Raw genomic sequence first — 19,452 nt, 5'->3', positions numbered from 1 at the left:
GAACACACTTTCTTGTGGCTTTGATCTCTGAAGGCTTCCCTTACATTATGATACCTGACAAACAGAAGCAAGCACAGACCCCACGTATCCACAGCTTGTGACAAAGAAAGACCTTCACAAGTTTCAAACCAGACAAGCGTGTCCCTAGATGTTAAAATGCGTGCATGTATTTACATCTAAAAATGATACACTTTAAAAGAAAAACAGCAATCGCAAATTTTAACCTGAAAACACTTTATTTATCAAAAAGGCACACACATTTCAGGTTTCTTTATTTAAAAAAAAAAAGTTAAATAAAACCAGACACAACTAACTTTTATTCTATATTCTTTGTTTAAAAAAGGAGCTTTCTAAAAATGGCAACGTGGGGGATATTACAGTACAAATCAAAACAGCAGTATGCATTAAGAATACAAGCAGAATTTGATATTTACACACCTCATTTTTCAATCAGCCACCCTCCCAAAAACATAAAGCACCTCCCCCACTACAGTATATAGTTTAAATAATTTAAAAAAAACCCACACAACTCGAATGATATATTTATGCATGTTTTGGGTTATTGTCAGTCTCAATATCCCAAAACAGATTTACAAATCACATACCCCAGTTAAAGGGTACATGAGGACCTTTTTATTTCATTATGTTACATGTTCCCATGTGTTGCTACAACTGTTTATGTAAGGTTTGTGTATCATTAACTTTTTTTCCCACATTGACCACTTTAAAATTGCATTCCCTGCATCAAGATGGCTTCCCATGTACCTCTTGGAACTACATTTCCCATCATCCTCCTGCTCACATATGTAACAGAAGGATTTACCACTGAGAAGGAGGCTGTGTGGTCCAGTGGTTAAAGAAAAGGGCTTATAACCAGGAGGTCCCCGGTTCAAATCCCACCTGTGTGACCCTGAGCAAGTCACTTAACCTCCTTGTGCTCCGTCTTTCGGGTGAGACGTAATTGTAAGTGACTCTGCAGCTGATGCATAGTTCACACACCCTAGTCTCCTTGGATAAAGGTGTCTGCTAAATAAACAAATACTGATGGGAAATGTAGTTCTGAGAGGTCCATGCGGGTACATGGGAAGCCATCTTGAGGCAGGTAATGCAAAAAATAATTTAAACACACACCTTACGTAAACAGTTATGTAGCAACACATGGGAATATGTAACACAATAAAATAAAAAGATCCTTATGTACCCTTTAAAAAACAACTCTCCAGTAACAGATTTATACTACAAGAAAATGCAAGCTAACTTTGTGTTAAAGGCAACAGAACCCCAGCCGCAGCCCAACGTTTGTGCTGTACTTTTTAGGAGAGGCACAGGAAGTGGGGCTGTATTACCTGTAACACCAACAGGAAGTAAACAAATAAAATCAATTTCTCTTGAGTTAAACTGAAAATATTTTGAGCAAAAACAAGGAGAGATTTTTTCTAAGCCTGTTGACATCACAGAGGTGAAATCATTTTTAGGGTGTCAGTATCTCAAAGCATCATTGTTGCAGGGAGCAGTAAATGGTTTGGCTGTGCCTTCACAGGCAGGTTTGACCGAGTGTGTAACATTAATGAGGTAAAGAAACAGGTCTTCTACATCTGAGTGTTAGGAGTTCTGGGTGAACATTGATCCCTATAAAGCCACTGTGAAGCTTATGGAAAATATACAATACCAGATTCGTGTTTTGTAGTCATATAGAAGGCACATGCAGGCCTGCCTGGTCTATTTGACTTTCAAAGAACAAAAAAAAACAAAAAAACACAGCAGACAATGCTTACAACCTTTACTTACTACATTAAGTGATTTTTTTTTTTTATGAATGTTTAACACACACAGCTTTGGGTTCAAGCTATAGCAAGTGCAGCCTGGTTTGAACTTCAAAAAGTGTTTATATGAAAATAAAATTGGGGGAAAATTTCAGTCTGGTAAAGTTATTGCAGAACTACAAAAAATGGTGTTGCTGTGGTGATAGCACCCCTGCAGGGCACTTCCTCCTGCTGTACCAGTGCTGCACCCCTAGAGGGCACTCACACGTACTCCTTGGTGGTGCTGGGGGGTCCGGATTTAGTTCTGGGGTACTTGCGCGCTCCTCCGGTCCTTCGGGGGCAGGAGCAGGCGAGCATGGCACCCCCCAGGATGACCAGGAAGGATCCAGCCCAGGCAATGAAGATAGCAGAGCCAAACTCATACCTGGAGAGAGGGAAAGGGCCAGTTTAAAAGGACGGACATTTCTGCTAAAAGTCTCTCGATGTTGATCAACAGTGAATCAAAACTCAACTCAAAACTCATTTCAACATTGAAAAGTATAAAGGATCTCTAAATCTCCCCTATCCTGTAAAACATTAACTTTTCACTACTTTTGACCTGCTGTAACTAGCACCACTCTCCCCTCAGCAAGGTTAATGTCTTGTAGAGAACCAGCAAGTTCCTCTTACTAGGAACATGAAGAGATCTTTCACACCACCAACCAGGAGTCCTTATCACTCAGCGATACAAGATTGTGAATCAAAACTCATTGCAACAAGATGCCTTCTAGTGGAAGCACCGATGCAAAGGTTAATTCTGGCAATCTGGATGTGGACACGTACTTGGTGTTGACGGGAGTGAAGGGGTTGTAGAAATCCTTAATGATCCGGTTTGCAAACCAGGCGCATGCAATCAACGCTGCCAGCCCTGAAAACACAGAAACACCATGAGCTCCTGGGAAACGTAGAATCCACATTACAAGCAAAGAAATTCAAGAAAAAAAAAAACACAAAACACTTCCATACACACACACACAGAGACAGAGAGAGACAGAGACAGAGACAGAGACAGAGACAGAGACAGAGACAGAGACACATTCATATATAAAGGAAAATGAGACATTTAGCAAGAGCAACTTTTGAAATATAATTGGGACACAAACAAACACAGTAAAACCTGTAATACCAGAGAATATAATTTTATTGTATTGGCACTGTACTCTAGGTCGTGTTCTGAATAGATTAATAAAAAACACACCTGGTTTCAAGCAGTAAATCATGGTAATAAAATCAAGCCTGAAGATGAACTTCCCTCCAGGACAAGAGATTCCTCCCACTCCCTGCTCTGCTCTATATAGTTATTGGCCTGGCTTTTGAAAAGGGCTCGGAAGGCTCTGCACAGGGTTAGAAAAACACACCAGCCCTGCATCCTGTCCTGGGTTTCCAAACTGCCATAAAGCAAGTATATGATTGAAATGATTGTGCAGCCAGGAGATAGAGCAACACTTGAAACATATTGTTCCTTCCTTATAGCAGCATGATTAGCAGTCCTAATAAATCACACTACAGAAACAGGAAAGACTTATTCCAGTGCAATCAGTCCAGAGCTGATTTAGCAGGGGCCTGATCATTCAAACTCCTGACACTTGGTTAATTCAATAATATACTTTAAAACAAGGGGAGTTCTGAAACCCAGGACTGCGTGCAGGACATGTGAAAGTTTCTAACTCTGCTCCTACACCATTCCACCAATTGTGAGGGAGGTCATGCAGATATATTTAGAAGAAAAGGTTTCAAACCAACAGCTGGAGGAGATGTACAGAGCAAAGTATCCCTAAAAGTTAAAATATCAAACTACGTTTAAAGTCTGTACAGCTTTTCAGTGCAGATCAGCTTGAGAATCTAGTGCTTATAAAAACAAGAAATGCTTTTGGTATTGCTTTAAAAACCAACCCTTACGTAGGACAACCCAAAAACGTTACTGTGTGTTTGAAGTTATTGCACACAGAGGAAAGCGTTAGCGAGAACTTGAGCTTGAGTTTAATGTCTTCAACACAGAGCAGAACTAGTCTAATTGCTAAAGGGTGCGACACTAGCGGTCGCGTTTCCGCCAGTTCCACCCACACCGCTGAAGGCCTGCTGGACTCACCCCCGATGAGGAAGACGATCCCCCCGACCATGGCGATGCGAGCCTTGCGCACCTTGTCGTCTCCTCCGCAGTTGGTACATTTCATGCCCATGGTGCTGACGCCCATGCCGATCACAGAGAGGATGATGCTGACAATCATGAGGGCTCGTGTGGCCTGGAGCGCCGCTGAGGAGAGAGGAGAGAGGAGAGGGTCGCTAAATACCGACTGCCAATGACAGTAAACAGGTTACACTACAGACACCCATTAGTGGAGGGTTAGAAACTCACACTGTCCCGGAGATAGATTTAGAGCAATCTAGCCAATATGGAATAGCATGTATGTTTCACATCCCCGCCCCCACCATGCAAGACAAATGCATTCTACCAAAAGTGCATTTGATTTGAAGCGGCACATGAACCTCCACTCGCAATGGCACTTGCATTTCTTAATTCTGCTTCACCAGGGTCACAGGCAGGAACACACAAACATGCAAGTCATTAAAAAGCTTTAGACAAAATGGCATAAATAAAAGGGCTTGTCTTTCATATTGGGGGGGGGGGGGGGGGGGGAATGCAAGACCTATGAAATGCAAGTTAAACTTCTGAAACGATTGCGTTTGCTCTGTGTACTTTAAAATGACCAGGAGCCATCAGCCCCCTTTTAAATACACGTTCCTCCCCTATAAGTGCAAGAGCAATCTCAATAGTAAACCTATAAAGACCATGGGGAGACGCAATGCTGTGGTAAGTACAGTCCGTTTGAATTTACCAGGGGCATGAGTGTTCAAAATCCTGGTGCATACCTTGTCATTTAATAACAGTATCTTAAGGAGAGTCGGGTGCAGTATTGGTCACATTATGGGGTATTTTATCTTTATGGCCATTGCTAGTGATTTTTACAAGTCCTGGGCTATCTTTCACCAGCTCCCTCTGTTCAGTACTATCTTGATCACCCGGTAATGCCCCATCATTACACCCCTGTTAATATCCGTGCCTACCCAACACCCAGCCCTTTGTTAAACAGTTTCCCTTGTAATGAGGAATCGCCCGAAGGCACAGGGAAGGCGATTTGCATTTCAAATGGTCCCCGTACAATTTTAAAGCCGGCTGCATTACATCAGCATTTCCTGTGAAGTGTTCAGTGTATCCACCATTTTAAAATGTGTGTGGCTTCGTGAGCAAAAGGCTTTTATAATACAGATGTTCTTTAAAGGCCAGTGCACAGATCAATTTTATTATTATTATTTATTTCTTAGCAGATGCCATTATCCAGGGCGACTTACAATTGTTACAAGATATCACCTTATTTTTACATACAATTACCCATTTATACTGTTGGGTTTTTACTGGAGCAATCTAGGTAAAGTACCTTGCTCAAGGGTACAGCAGAAGTGTCCCCCACCTGGGATTGAACCCATGACCCTCCGGTCAAGAGTCTAGAGCCCTAACCACTACTCCACAATGCTGCCCATTTATTCACAATGTATCGATCTGACGTATTGATGCACTCCACTGTCAGGAGGACGATGGTAGAATTATTCATTTGATCTGGCGTGTGTTCAATTACACAGATTTGCTGTGCATTGGCCTTCAAGTCCTTATTTCTTATGCCAAACTCAAAAGCAGCACAGTCAAGGCAACGATGCAGAGAATCAAAACTACTATTGTAGAAGAGGAAATTAAAATCCTGGTGCAAACTAAAAAATTCAGATTGACGCACAGTCTACAGCACAGAAGGGCATCTCTTAAATTAAGTTTTCAAAATAGCTGAACAGCAGTCCACTTTAAGTCCATTCGCCTATTTTATGTTCTTATTACATCAAATAAATATGACCCCTCTAGACGAGAGGATTCATACACGGAGTTTGAAACACATTTGTCCAAACTACAACAGCTCTGCAGATTTCTAGGAAAAACAACCCAGCCAGTGACCACCCCCCTCCCACACTCAGACTCTCAAACACAAAGCGCTCTTTTTATGGGCGGGCAATGCGCAGCTACCGGTTAGCAGGTGTGGCACAGACCGGTTCAAACCTGAATTTCACTGCAATGTCACCACAGGAGATCAATAGGATCAGGTTTCAATGCAGGGTGCAGGAGAAGGAATGTGCATAACAAGATCAGGAGATTACAGGTGCAGATCATTTCCTATAAATCGTAATGGGGTTCTCCTTTCATTTTAGTTTACAAGAAATAACTGGATTTTACAAAAGCTTTGGATATTTTAAACATACCAGGAAAATCCCCAATTTTACTTGTGGTAAGACACATGTATGTAAATGCTTACCAAAACGTAAGCATTTGGTGTACTGTAGAACACTGTTTAACACTTATTCAAATGACTAGAGGACCCCTCCAATTTCTTACCCCCGATATTAAAACATTAAGAAATTTAATTAGACCCATTTTCACCAGTTCATTCTTTTTTTAAACTGAAATTACTAGATAACTTCAGATACATTTAGGGGAAAAATGGTTTAGTTTGTACTGTAAAAAATGTTGTTCTGTGGCTCTCAGATCCCCAGTACAGCACTGAGTTCTCTATACCAGGTTGTATTGAATTAGCTGGCTCTCAGATCCCTAGTACAGCACTGAGTTCTCTATACCAGGTTGTATTGAATTAGCTGGCTCTCAGATCCCCAGTACAGCACTGAGTTACTAGGCTGTATTGAATTAGCTGGCTCTCAGATCCCCAGTACAGCACTGAGTTCTCTACACTAGACTGTATTGAATTAGCTGGCTCTCAGATCCCCACTACAGCACTGAGTTCTCTATACTAGACTGTATTGAATTAGCTGGCTCTCAGATCCCCAGTACAGCACTGAGTTCTCTACACTAGACTGTATTGAACTAGCTGGCTCTCAGATCCCCAGTACAGCACGGAGTTCTCTATACTAGACTGTATTGAATTAGCTGGCTCTCAGATCCCCAGTACAGCACTGAGTTCTCTACACTAGACTGTATTGAATTAGCTGGCTCTCAGATCCCCAGTACAGCACTGAGTTCTCTATACCAGGTTGTATTGAATTAGCTGGCTCTCAGATCCCCAGTACAGCACTGAGTTACTAGGCTGTATTGAATTAGCTGGCTCTCAGATCCCCAGTACAGCACTGAGTTCTCTACACTAGACTGTATTGAATTAGCTGGCTCTCAGATCCCCACTACAGCACTGAGTTCTCTATACTAGACTGTATTGAATTAGCTGGCTCTCAGATCTCCAGTACAACACTGAGTTCTCTACACTAGACTGTATTGAATTAGCTGGCTCTCAGATCCCCAGTACAGCACTGAGTTCTCTCTACTAGACTGTATTGAATTAGCTGGCTCTCAGATCCCCAGTACAGCACCGAGTTCTCTATACAGATTTTAAACTGCATCAAAGACAAACAAGTTCTGATATTGGCTTATAAAAGCAATCTGCTTCCAGACAGAGATGTATTTGCCAGCTCATAAAGACAATGCTGTCTGCGACTGCCACAGCTACTTTATCAGAGGTTATCTGCTCCAGATAGTGTAGGTCACATTTACAGTATAATAATTCAATAACATAATCCAGCCTTATCACAGCACTAGATATACTGTGCAAACACAGATACCCCCTTATCTCACCAAGCGCTTGCAGAACAGTTAGACTCTCGCGACTGGGTGTTCTCAAATTTAAATTGCCCGTTTTCGATTTCTGCTGGTGTTGTACCAACTTGGGACCAATACAGAAGGGTCAGGTATGATTAGGTTACGGAATCCCAATACTCAAAACGTTCTTATCCAACTGCCTGACGGAAGATTAAAATGGGCCCTTTTAATGCAGTGCCACATGTATCTGGTGTTAAATATTTCATTCAAAAGCAGTCTGTTCATTTTATTATATTCAACGTTGGTCATGAACCTCATTGAATTCCAAGTTGCCATTACTGGACAGCTGCTGTGTCATGGCACCACCCTAGCACACAGCTCTACAGATCTGTCCCATATTAACTGACACTAACAGCTCGAGGCTTTACAGTCACACCTAAGTTGCGTTCTTTGTTTGACTAAGAGCATACAGGTCTAAAATCTAAAGCACTAGGCTATACAAACCAAAAGATCATTGTGCAAATTGGGGACACCTGTACAGACTTGTGGGAAGGAAAGAAGGAAGGAGGAAAAAAAAACAGACACACCACGGTAAACTGAAACAATTTAAAAACACGTAGGGCAACATTTTAGCCAACTCTGACACATGATTAGCATTGATTTACAGAACCACAATGTATTTGTATTTAATAATAAAGCCCTCTTTAAAATCAGAATTACAGTGTGTGTAAAATAGATCCACACTTTCATAAAAAAAAAGTTGTAAATTAGCAAACTACTTATTTGCAAAGTTGAGGAGTTTGGCCGAGAAAGACCCATTGTTTATTTCCGGTTTTGTGCACGTATATTTGTTGTGGGGCTAGGTAGGTCAGCCACAGTCGATAAAGATCAGCCTTTAACATGCATTCTGTAGTGCAGAACTACATATGCTCGTTTTTTATTTTTTATTTTTGCAACCCCCATAAGATAATGGAAATAAACATTGCCAGACATGTTTGAACAGAGTCCGTTCAGAGAAGGTTTGTGTTATTATACCACAGTACGGTTCAACACACTTCCTTCACAAAGTATTTAAACAACCGTCTCCTCCACTTTGGCCCACACAACCATTACGCTCTGAAATATACTTTCACTCCTGCCTAATACTTTTGGGCTGAACCCAATTCAAACGTGCTGTGTCACGTTACTTTACTAAAAACAGCCAGCCACGCTTTGCCAAATATCAAGTTCGAAAGCAGACCTTGTTTGTAGTCCAGTTTGTTTACAAACATTTATTAACAGACTTTTCCGTTATCAACGGCATGCACGAGCTCTTAATTACAATGTACATGTGCATTTTGTCTCGTGCTGTGGGTGCGAGCTAAAATTTGCCTTAATTACCTATTCTGCTTAACCGACAAATATCAAAATGCACCCAACGCAAAATTACCTTTACAGCTCCCATCCCCCCGCTTTACAGCCAATTGCATTTAAAAAAAGAACACCTCAGGGCGATTAGTCACAGTGAATTCAGATCGGGAAAGGGCAAACGAAATGACCCGCGTTGCGCAGCCAACTCTGGTGAGCATAGTCACTAATTTAGCAATGATTCGCCATTAATACATAACCAGGTAGCTTAATTATAAACGGTGCCCGTGGAAAGGGAAGAAAAAAAAACAGGTGTGTAATTTATATTATAAAGTCAATTTTATAGTGGTGCCCTTATTTTAAAAATAATTTAAACCATTTCGTTTTAAACTGCATGCCATTTTGTAGAAGGGCGTGGCGCTGTGCCATTAAACGGGAAAATGGACGAGTCAACAGGTGAGGTCACAGCCCCCCTCCCCCGCCCGTTTGAAAAAGGTACCCATTGTTAATATAAATATTAACCATGTAGCAGGGCGGCATTTTAACAAATCCTCTCCAATTACACATTACAAAATAAATGGGAAAACAAAAGAGTTAATCGGCTTTCAAAAACAGGAGATGAGGAAAGACCGGACCTTGATAAGGAAATAAGATACCACGCGTGCCAAGAAACATTTTTAGCAGGCTGTTGGAAACACAGCACCGGTAGTTACATTTTTTTTGTTACCAGGGAAAAAAAACAAAACAAAAAAACATCCGACGGTTCTATTATATTAAGTTTGTACACCTGTGTTGGCATTTTATAGGCTACTTGACCAGAATTCATTCAATCCGTACAAATTAACCGTGGGCCTAATGTCAACCTGAAATTCGACAGTGTAAACCCAAAATGTGCAGTTAACAGACTTTGAACACTTAATTTGGTTTTATTCATTTGTTATATACCCTTCAACTCCAACATCCATGTAGTTGGATGATAAAGGCTAGCAACTTTGTCACCGCCTAAATCAGTACATTTTGTACTCCAAAAAGGCGGTGTTTACATCATGTGTCTCCCCCACGTCACCTGTGCAATAGTTTTGTTCTCAAAAACACATTTATACACCAGTTGTTTATTTAGACATTTATTTTAAGATTATAACTACAAAATAAAACTGTACAAAGCAGCACCATTTTATACATTGTCTAAATTTCAAAACAGGTACAAAAGAAAACCAAGTAGCATTCAAACAACGCGATATCTGTACCCGTTCCAGGTAACCCAGCATAGTCTTATTGAATACTATAGAACGCCCTTGAGAACAAGGCTGACCTTCCCCCCCCCCCCCAAAAAAAAAGTGAGAAATCTATAATAGAAAAACTATGATTTTTAAAATCGTGGTCTACACATTTGCAATGCATTTCAGATGTATTTGTTTTTCAGAGAAGAGTACTTACAGTCCAGCTGGAGAATGGAGTCGTACACTTTGCATTGAATCTGCCCCGTGCTCTGAAACGCACACGACATCCACAGCCCCTGGTACATGGCGATGGCGGTTATAATATTATCCCCTACATAAGCCGACATTTTCCACTGAGGCAAAATCGTGCCGACGATGAGTCCGATCCAGCCGATGACAGCCAGGAAAAACCCTAAGATCTGCAAACCCGAGTTAGCCATCTTGAATGAAGCGCGGACAAACAACCAAAAAGCAAAAAAAAGAGAAATAGGCTCTTTTTTAAAAGCCCTTCAAGTAAAATAAGTTGTTTTATTTATATCGATAAAGACTTCTTCCCGTAAGAAGTCCTTTTTATTTCTTCAGATGTCGGTCCGCACCTGTTGTCAGGTAAATCGTTTAGAAACTTTGTCGAGGAACGCTTCCCTCTTAGTTTACTAAAGTGGTAAAAAATACAACCCTTTGTTCTGGTTAGGCTTCCTTTTTGTCTGTAGCGCGTAAAATAGACCAGTCTCTCTGACACGCATCCACTTTTAAACTGCGGTCCTTTCTACACCTGCCTGCTCAACCACACCCTGAATGTATTAATGATGCGCCGGGGACGCGGGGTTTATTCTGAAGCGCGTACGGGGGCGCGCACGGGAGTTTCACCGGAGTTTCATGATGTCATCATCTCTCCTTGCTCAGTTTTGGGAATGGATGGGGGGGAGGGGAGGGGAGGGGAGGTATCACCTTATCGATATTAAAAGCGACACACCTTCAGTTTTGCAATGCACGTGATAAATATGTACCGTTTTGTTTGTCATTGCCCAAAGTAAACATTAAGAATCCATAGGGAACACTTCAAGAAAAAAATAAATAAAAAAAACGACAAAAACATTGCCAAATCTTAACCACAATTCTTCCCCTAAGGCAGATTCTCACACTGACAATAACACATATTCTCCCAAGGCAGAGGACAGCCATGACCATAATACATTTGTAAACATAACTATTAATTATTCCATACCTGTATATAATTATATGCTGTCTATATAATATTACTGTTTAAATGAATGACTTCTTCTGTTAACTCCATTCATGCAGTAAATAATAGCAAAACAGTGTAACATTGTGAAAATGTAGGATGAAATTAATCTCTGATTAATACTCAAAATAAGAATATTCTGTAGAAAACCCTGACATACTCTATTGCTAGCCTAAATTAAGTAAAACATGAAAACGATACCTTCCTTATAAATGCTTTATTGAATAAAGGAGAAGCTCTGATAACGGAGATGTTACAAAATAAAGCTTAAAAATAAGATTACTTAATTCATGCTGTGAAAACACGTTTTGTTAAAATAGCAAGTCAAACTTAAGTTAAATGTGCAAGTGATGTAAGTCGGCCATTTTATCTTGAGTTTTGTTGTTATTTTTCTAAGGAGCACCTCTTACAAAGCGTTCTAAGTCGAAAAGTTTGTAAGTTAATGAACAACTTCCTTCAAATCAGTGGCTTCTTTCAACAGTCAAAAGTCAAAATACCCCCGCCTCCAAATCAATTGGAGAAATGTCATTGAAACAAAACCCCGCCTCCTTTTCATAGTAAACCAATCAGATTGGAGATGTGATATTCTGCCTGCGGGGCAGATCTGCCCTCAGAACAAAATTCATCCTAAATAACTGAACTTAGCTTAACAAAACGAAAGAACCAGAAACTACAGCGAGGTACCGTTACCATTGAATAAACCATAAGGAACAATATGCTGTGCTATTTGAGTGTGGAGATGAACTGTTTTTATTAGACTAGATTTCACTTGATTTACGCTTTAGTTGTTTAAATACCCATTCGCAGCCTTGACTTGTGCCTTGCTGATACAAATTGAATACTGCCATAACTATACAAAATAAACCTTCCTATTTGAGCCTCAGCACTCTTTCTAAATAGCCAGTTTGCACAGTATTTGTATATTGCCAGTTTGCACATTGTGAATGCTGCTAATTTGCACAGTAATTTTAATATGTATTGCTTGTTTGAATAACTGCCAAACTTTCTTTGACCCTTGTCATTAAATAAAAGCTATCGACACTTTGAATAATCGTGTCTCTATGCCTGGTACTTAACTTGTGACCAACTCTGGGTTACATAAATGATAGACTATAAAAACATGTCTTCAGCCTGGTTTTAAAAGCTGTCACAGTTGGCGCCTCCCTTACAGAGGCTGGTAATTCGTTCCACAGTTTAGGAGCCCTGTAGCCAAATACCATGTGTGCTCTTAATTAAAATGTTTGGAACAGTGAGATAGCCAGAATCTTGAGATTGGAGAGGGTGACCAGGAACATATGGGACCAATAAGTCACTCAGAGATGTTGGGTAATGTTAATACCAGGTTTCATTACGATTTAGTAAACGGTTTTCCAGATCAAATTTAACCGTGGCGTTCAATATCTGAAACCTTAAAGAAACCGAGACGATTTCCACTTCGCATATCTGTCTGTAATAATGACGTTGCTGTGGTGAAATGGAAACCTGAAAGTAAGACATGGAGCTTTCTTTACCTAGTATGAGATTTGTAGCAGTTGTATAGCTAACAAATTATATATTTAAAACAATTCACTCAGGAAGAGTCATTGTCTAAAAAAAATGAAACGTTCCGAACTGTTTTTCCTACAAAGACTCAAACTCCCAGAAGCCACGCACGTGTGTCAGCTGCGAGAAACATTCACCAGTTTTATTAATTATAAAAACATTAAATAAACATCATTCAAAATCAAATACGTGTTTAACACAATGTGTGCATATTTCATATAGGAAAATGTAAACTCTGTGAAGTGATGGTAATACATATTACTAGGATTATTCTTTGTGTTTTGTGTAATGGGTAGACTCCCCCTGCTAGCTTAGACTGGGCTCTGAAAGATGTTTGAAGGCAGTGTATGAGAAGGCTGAATCAGAGACAATGACAAGCTGTTCGTACAGAGAAGGATGTGGCAGAAAGTGCAGGTGGTGCCAGCCTCTGTGTGTGTGTGTGTGTGTGTGGATCTCAATCAGCTCTGTGTTCAGGGATCTGTTGGAAGCTTACTGCAATTCTCAAGGGGACACTTTCTGTATCATGCACAAATAAGATATTGTATTAGTGCTTTAAAAACAAAGCACTCCCTTTCACTGAGAGTGTGAATGTTACTCCAGGTCACAGGGTTAAACTTGGGGGTCCCATGAGGGTCTCCCCTGGTAAAGGCCTGGTGTGCAGCAGGAGTCATACAGTCAGGGGTGCGCAGGTGTGATGTCGCCGGTCTTCGCTGGGGATTCCACAGGGAGCGACTATGGTGCTCCCACAGATTAGAGAGGCAAAACTGGCAGCGACTGTTTCTCCTCACTGCACTACAGCGGACCCCACTGGCCAGGTGCCTAGTGAGCTCAAGCGGGCACTTCAGGGCTGGACTTAGTCCTCCAGGTTCTGGTAGGTCACCTCCGTTAATAAATAAAACCTCTTGCAGGTGTGGCTGGTGTATAAGAGACATTGGTTTTCATTACCCCAGTTTGCTGTTGTTATTATTATTTGTTTATTTAGCAGACGCCTTTATCCAAGGCGACTTACAGAGTCTCCATTGTCACCATTCATGAGCGTCCAGCGCCCAGAAGGGGGGAGCACGAGTGTCCAGCGCCCAAGAAGGGTAAGGCCACGTCTCCAGTGCACAAAGGGGGGGAGGGGGCGAGCATCCACAGCCTAAGAAGGGGAAGCCTGCATTTCCAAAGCCCAAGAGAGAGCCGCACTGGTATCCAGAGACAGAGGGAGACTACCTGCAGCTCCCACCTCCACCACCAGAGGGAGACTACCTGCAGCTCCCACCTCCACCGCCATGGGAGGACTACCTGCAGCTCCCACCTCCACCACCAGAGGGAGACTACCTGCAGTTCCCACCTTCACCGCCAGAGGGAGACAGGTTTCTGTTCCAGCCTCCGCCACCAGAGGGAGACTACCTGCTGTTCCCGCCTCCTCCACCAGAGGGGGTGGAGCCGTTGCCAGTGCACTATTGCCTGGAAATGCCTGCCTTGGAGGTCATTTGTTGCTGACCTCCGGCGATTTGCTGGGGCTGGAGGAGCCAGCCTGAGAGCCGTTGATGGCTCCGCTGACAGCATTTCCACTGTCAGCTAGGAAGATGCCAGGATTGCAGGCCATGGGCCCCTTAAAACCTCTGTTCTTGGCCCAGGACTTTGTATGAGACTTTTGGGATTTTAAGGGGGGGGGGGGGCATTGATGCCATGTGTGCTGCGCACAAGGGGGGGGGGGGGGGGTATGTGACAGGGTACACCCCGCCCCTGGGTGCATATGTATTTTGTATTTGTATTTGTTGTATTATTATGTAGTATTGTTTGGCAGGACAAGCAAGGTGCCGTTATTATTTGTTATTATTTGTTATTATTTGTTATTTTAAACGCCTCATGAGAAAGCGTGACTGTCAGCTACTGATTGTTTAACTGGCTGACAGTCACACAGATTAGTAAACTCGTGCAGACTATGGCCGAGGGGTGTGGGTGTGAAAGAGAGAAACGGTATCGTGTTACTTCAAATCTTTCTTTTTATTTATCATGACTTTTTTCCCCTATCTGTAGTTACTGTATGCGTGTAGCTTTGAAAAACTACTCTGCTGAAACCCGTCCTTCTTCATATATCTATATATATATATCTATATATATATATATATATATATATATATATATATATATATATATAGTTTTTATATTAACCCCATATACACATATACACATACACACAGTAGTATATTTCTACCTATATTTACCCCAGATTTTCTAACCAATTTAGAATGCCCAATCACGTTCCTTCACCACACCAACTCCCCACAACAGCTAATAAAACTGCAGGTCTACTAAACATTCAATAGTGCTGAACTTCTGAAAGAAAAGTCCTCAAAAAACACAGTCCTTATAGTTCAGTGAATAGGACCTCTGATCTTAATAACATTAGTTACCAAACCAGTCTAATTCTCTCTGAGTCCTGTATTATTGCTTCATTAATAAACCAGAGCGTTGCTTCACACAAAAAAACAGGAATTTCAGTTAATTAATTATCAACAATAATGACATCACACTCGCTCGTTAAATGTGTTTCAACATGTAACGTTTTTTATTTTTACTGTCCCCTTACCTTAGTGATCTAATCCTTCTGAGCGGTTCTTATTGAAATTACTCAGATACATTTATTTTAAATTTCAGATACATGTTCAGGAGCGTTCCCCTGTGTTCAGCAGCTGCCATAGACTGCTGTATCACAGGCTCAATCAGCCAAAGTGTGTTTATCGCTGGAGAGCGCCATCTAGTGAGCAGCTGTTTTGGAAGAATGTTTTTTGGTGGCACAGGACACAGGACATCCCAATCCAGGCAACCTACTTGCTGGACTCAACCAACATCGCGGATCTACTCAGCACAGAGAGGGTACCCCATGAGCAGCTGATCCCCCCCAGATGTGGTACAGGGGGTATTCAACCACTAGGTTTACAAAAGTAGACCTATTAGCACTGCAGAAGAACACCAGTTGCCACTTTATATTACACATGGCCATTCCATTCCAGGGTCTACCGACCTACTGTATGCATACCTGCCTCTGCTCTTAGGCCAGCAATACTCAGGTAGTATATTGAGACGAATCCAGTATTTAGTGCTATGAATCTCTTTGAGGCTGTGAATCTCACTCTTTGGGGCTGTGAATCTCTCTCTTTGGGGCTGTGAATCTCTCTCTTTGGGGCTGTGAATCTCTCTTTGGGGCTGTGAATCTCACTCTTTGGGGCTGTGAATCTCACTCTTTTGGGGCTGTGAATCTCTTTCTTTGGGGCTGTGAATCTCACTCTTTGGGGCTGTGAATCTCTCTCTTTGGGACAGCCAACCCTTGGCATCTCTGTCTGGCATATAAAAGCGTGTTAATATTACCTTGGATATTACCTCCTAAATGTCTGCAATAATAACATATTAGGCTACTGAAAAATAAGCAAACCCATTGTTCACTGTATTCCGAATATGTCTGTAGGTCTCCTGTGGTTTATGTATATTTACAGTAACACAGTCCCGTCACAAGATAGCCTGTTTTTAGTTCATTAATTGAAATTTGCTAAATGTCTTATGTAATTCTCTGTCAGAACACAAATCACAAATTCTTACTAAGTATCGTCACAGCCTCAGCGTGGGCCGGTGCACTTTATAATGCCAGGGCTGATTTTTAGTCCCAGTCCGTCACTGTATGTTTATTTCTAGAACAAAACAAACAAAAGACTAACTCCGCCAAGGAGCACTAACTAAACTGTTAACAATTCTATCTACGTTCCGATTTACAAAACACTTGTCAAAAAGACTTAAGCTACACACAGTTATCACAGTTCCCTTTATCTTAAAGTTACACGGCCACTATCCACAGGTCCACACCTTTACACAGGCCTCTCAGATCAGTGTACCTGTTTAAAAACCCGCCTGCTTAATCACAGGCAGGTGTCTCTCATTACTGCCAGGTGTAAATCATGCTGGCTCGAATTCCAACCCTCAAGGCATCCTGGGGGATGTAGTCCTGTTTCCTTCTGGAAACCTCCAGGACTACATTTTCATTTTTCCTCACCCTACTCTATCACAATATACATATATAGTAAACTGGAAGTTCGCCACACAGGCTCACCCTGGGTCTTTTCCCTTCTATAGGCACGACTTAACAGATTGTTATTCCCAGCACGTTTACAAGTACAGGCAGCTGGCCATGATTTACAATTAGGCCAAATGCCAAAACAATTAACACATTTACATATTAAGACGTGTAATAATGTTGACAGGGAACGTTACCTTTTTCCTGCCAACCAAACAGATCTTCCCATGTACAGGGCTCTCTTGCCCTGTTATTATTATTATTATTTATTTCTTAGCAGACGCCCTTATCCAGGGCGACTGCTAAGAATTACATTATTTTTTCCACATTATTTTTACATACAATTACCCATTTATACAGTTGGGTTTTTACTGGAGCAATCTAGGTAAAGTACCTTGCTCAAGGGTACAGCAGCAGTGCCCCCCACCGGGGATTGAACCCACGACCCTCCGGTCAAGAGTCCAGAGCCCTAACCACTACTCCACACTGCTGAGATATATATACACACACACACACACACACACACACACACACACACACACACACACACACACACACACACACACACACACACACACACACACACACACACACACACACACACACACACACACACACACACACACACACACACACACACACACACACACACACACACATATTTAACTGAACTAAATAAGAACAATTGGTATGTTTACAACGTCTGTAGACACCCAGAATGGAACATTCATTTTCTAGAATGCTGCTGTCATCATGCTGTATTTTTCTAGATTCTGGAAATGCTTGTTCCAGCATGGAATGCCTGGAGGGGGTAGGCCAGTGCCAGATTGGTTTGATTCAAGGGACAAACAGAAGAATCAGCATCTTACTGCGACAGAAACACACTTACTTATCTCCTGCTGTCAATCTCGTGTTAAGAAATGCATGTTGCACTACATCAAAACAAATAACACACAGGCCAATGAAACTACACCAGTGCTTCCCCCACGATTGCCAAAAGCACATTCAATAATTTATATATTTTTTCCCCTTGTGTTTCCCCACAGTCCAGGAGTTCGATTTGGAAAAATAATATATATATCTCCAAAAACAATATCGTTTCACAGTCTTTTGAAAAAATAAAAGCAAGCTCAGTTCAATTTCACAATAGAAAATGGAAGGCAGTCCTATACATCATAATGATGTTGTGTGGATTTGAATATGGGACACTGCTTTAGCAAGACAGAACAATGAAACTCGAGTGACTCACAGCTCTCTGGTGACTAGTGAACTCGGCTAGTTTCTGTCAGCCTTCAGTGAGGCAAGAGAACACACCACACACACAGACCCAGGGAGATTGTACATTTGCAGGTTGTTTATAGTGTAACCTGATCCCTGCTAACTCATCTGGCAGATATTTCAGTGGGGAAAAGGTCTACAGTGGTGTCTTGAAATGGTTGGTGCCTTTTTTTAAAACATTTTTTATGGTGTTTTTTATGCTAGCAATCATTCTTAATGGTTCTTATTGCAACTACTGAAATGGCATAGACATAAGTAACATACACTATATCAGACTACAAAAAAGATGGCATTCAGAAAGACTCCTAGTCTGAACGTTTGTCATCGAATTGAAGTTTCTTTTAGTAGTTGTAAATTCCGCTCTGCTGAGTGTTTAATAGTTATGGTGAAGTCTACAGCAGACAGCTAAAACTCAAGAGCAGCTCCTGAACTTATTATAAGATTTCTGTTTTATATTTAATACAGTCACCAGCTTGTTATACCATTGGGGACGATCTCTGAGCAAGGTGGAATTTCTGTAATAAAGTCTATATAAAAATGACATTGCTCAAAGTGTTAAAAGTGGTGCAAGAATGATTTTAAAGGAACACAACATGTTGGTAACAGTTTACAGTATTTTCTGTTCACCCCCCTCCCCCCCACCCCACACACTGGTTCATGGTGCAGTTTACTGTATTTTGTGTTTCTCTCTCAGTTTCTGTATTGCAGGGACTGTTTTTGGGTGGAGCCAGTGACTCATCTTTCACAGTTAAATTCTATTCTTGTCACACAGGGAAGATCAACAAAACTCCCTCCCTCACCCCCTAAGAGAAAGGGTGCTCCCTCCAGCCCAGGGCAGGTTTGAGGCATGGAGACTGAACTGCTCCCTCCCTCCCTCACCCCCTAAGAGAAAGGGTGCTCCCTCCAGCCCAGGGCAGGTTTGAGGCATGGAGACTAAACTGCTCCCTCCCTCCCTCACCCCCTAAGAGAAAGGGTGCTCCCTCCAGCCCAGGGCAGGTTTGAGGCATGGAGACTGAACTGCTCCCTCCCTCCCTCACCCCCTAAGAGAAAGGATGCTCCCTCCAGCCCAGGGCAGGTTTGAGGCATGGAGACTAAACTGCTCCCTCCCTCCCTCACCCCCTAAGAGAAAGGGTGCTCCCTCCAGCCCAGGGCAGGTTTGAGGCATGGAGACTGAACTGCTCCCTCACACCCTAAGAGAAAAGGGGCTCCCTCTAGTCCAGGGTAGGTTTGAGGCATTGTGGCAGTCTAGCTCGCAGTGGTGAGGTGGATGACGTCACGGACCAGGAAGTAACTGACACCAAAACTGTGGATGGGCGGGTGAAGCT

General features: G+C 41.9%; 1 protein-coding gene across 1 annotated transcript; it reads right to left on the bottom strand.

Moving 5' to 3' along the window:
• Window positions 1-217: 217 nt before the first annotated feature.
• On the bottom strand, window positions 218-10,800 carry LOC117967932 (claudin-7-B-like). The gene is made up of 4 exons (XM_059014464.1): window positions 10,228-10,800; window positions 3,892-4,056; window positions 2,586-2,670; window positions 218-2,187 (listed from the first exon to the last, which is right to left on the bottom strand). The coding sequence occupies exons 1-4, from the start codon at window positions 10,448-10,450 to the stop codon at window positions 2,025-2,027; spliced, it is 636 nt and encodes a 211-aa protein (XP_058870447.1). The 5' UTR covers window positions 10,451-10,800; the 3' UTR covers window positions 218-2,024.
• Window positions 10,801-19,452: the final 8,652 nt, after the last annotated feature.

Source organism: Acipenser ruthenus, chromosome 48 (genome assembly GCF_902713425.1).
Source record: "Acipenser ruthenus chromosome 48, fAciRut3.2 maternal haplotype, whole genome shotgun sequence".
Lineage (NCBI taxonomy): Eukaryota > Metazoa > Chordata > Actinopteri > Acipenseriformes > Acipenseridae > Acipenser > Acipenser ruthenus.
The sequence above is the reverse complement of the archived record's forward strand: the minus strand, read 5'-3'. Positions and strand labels throughout refer to the sequence as shown.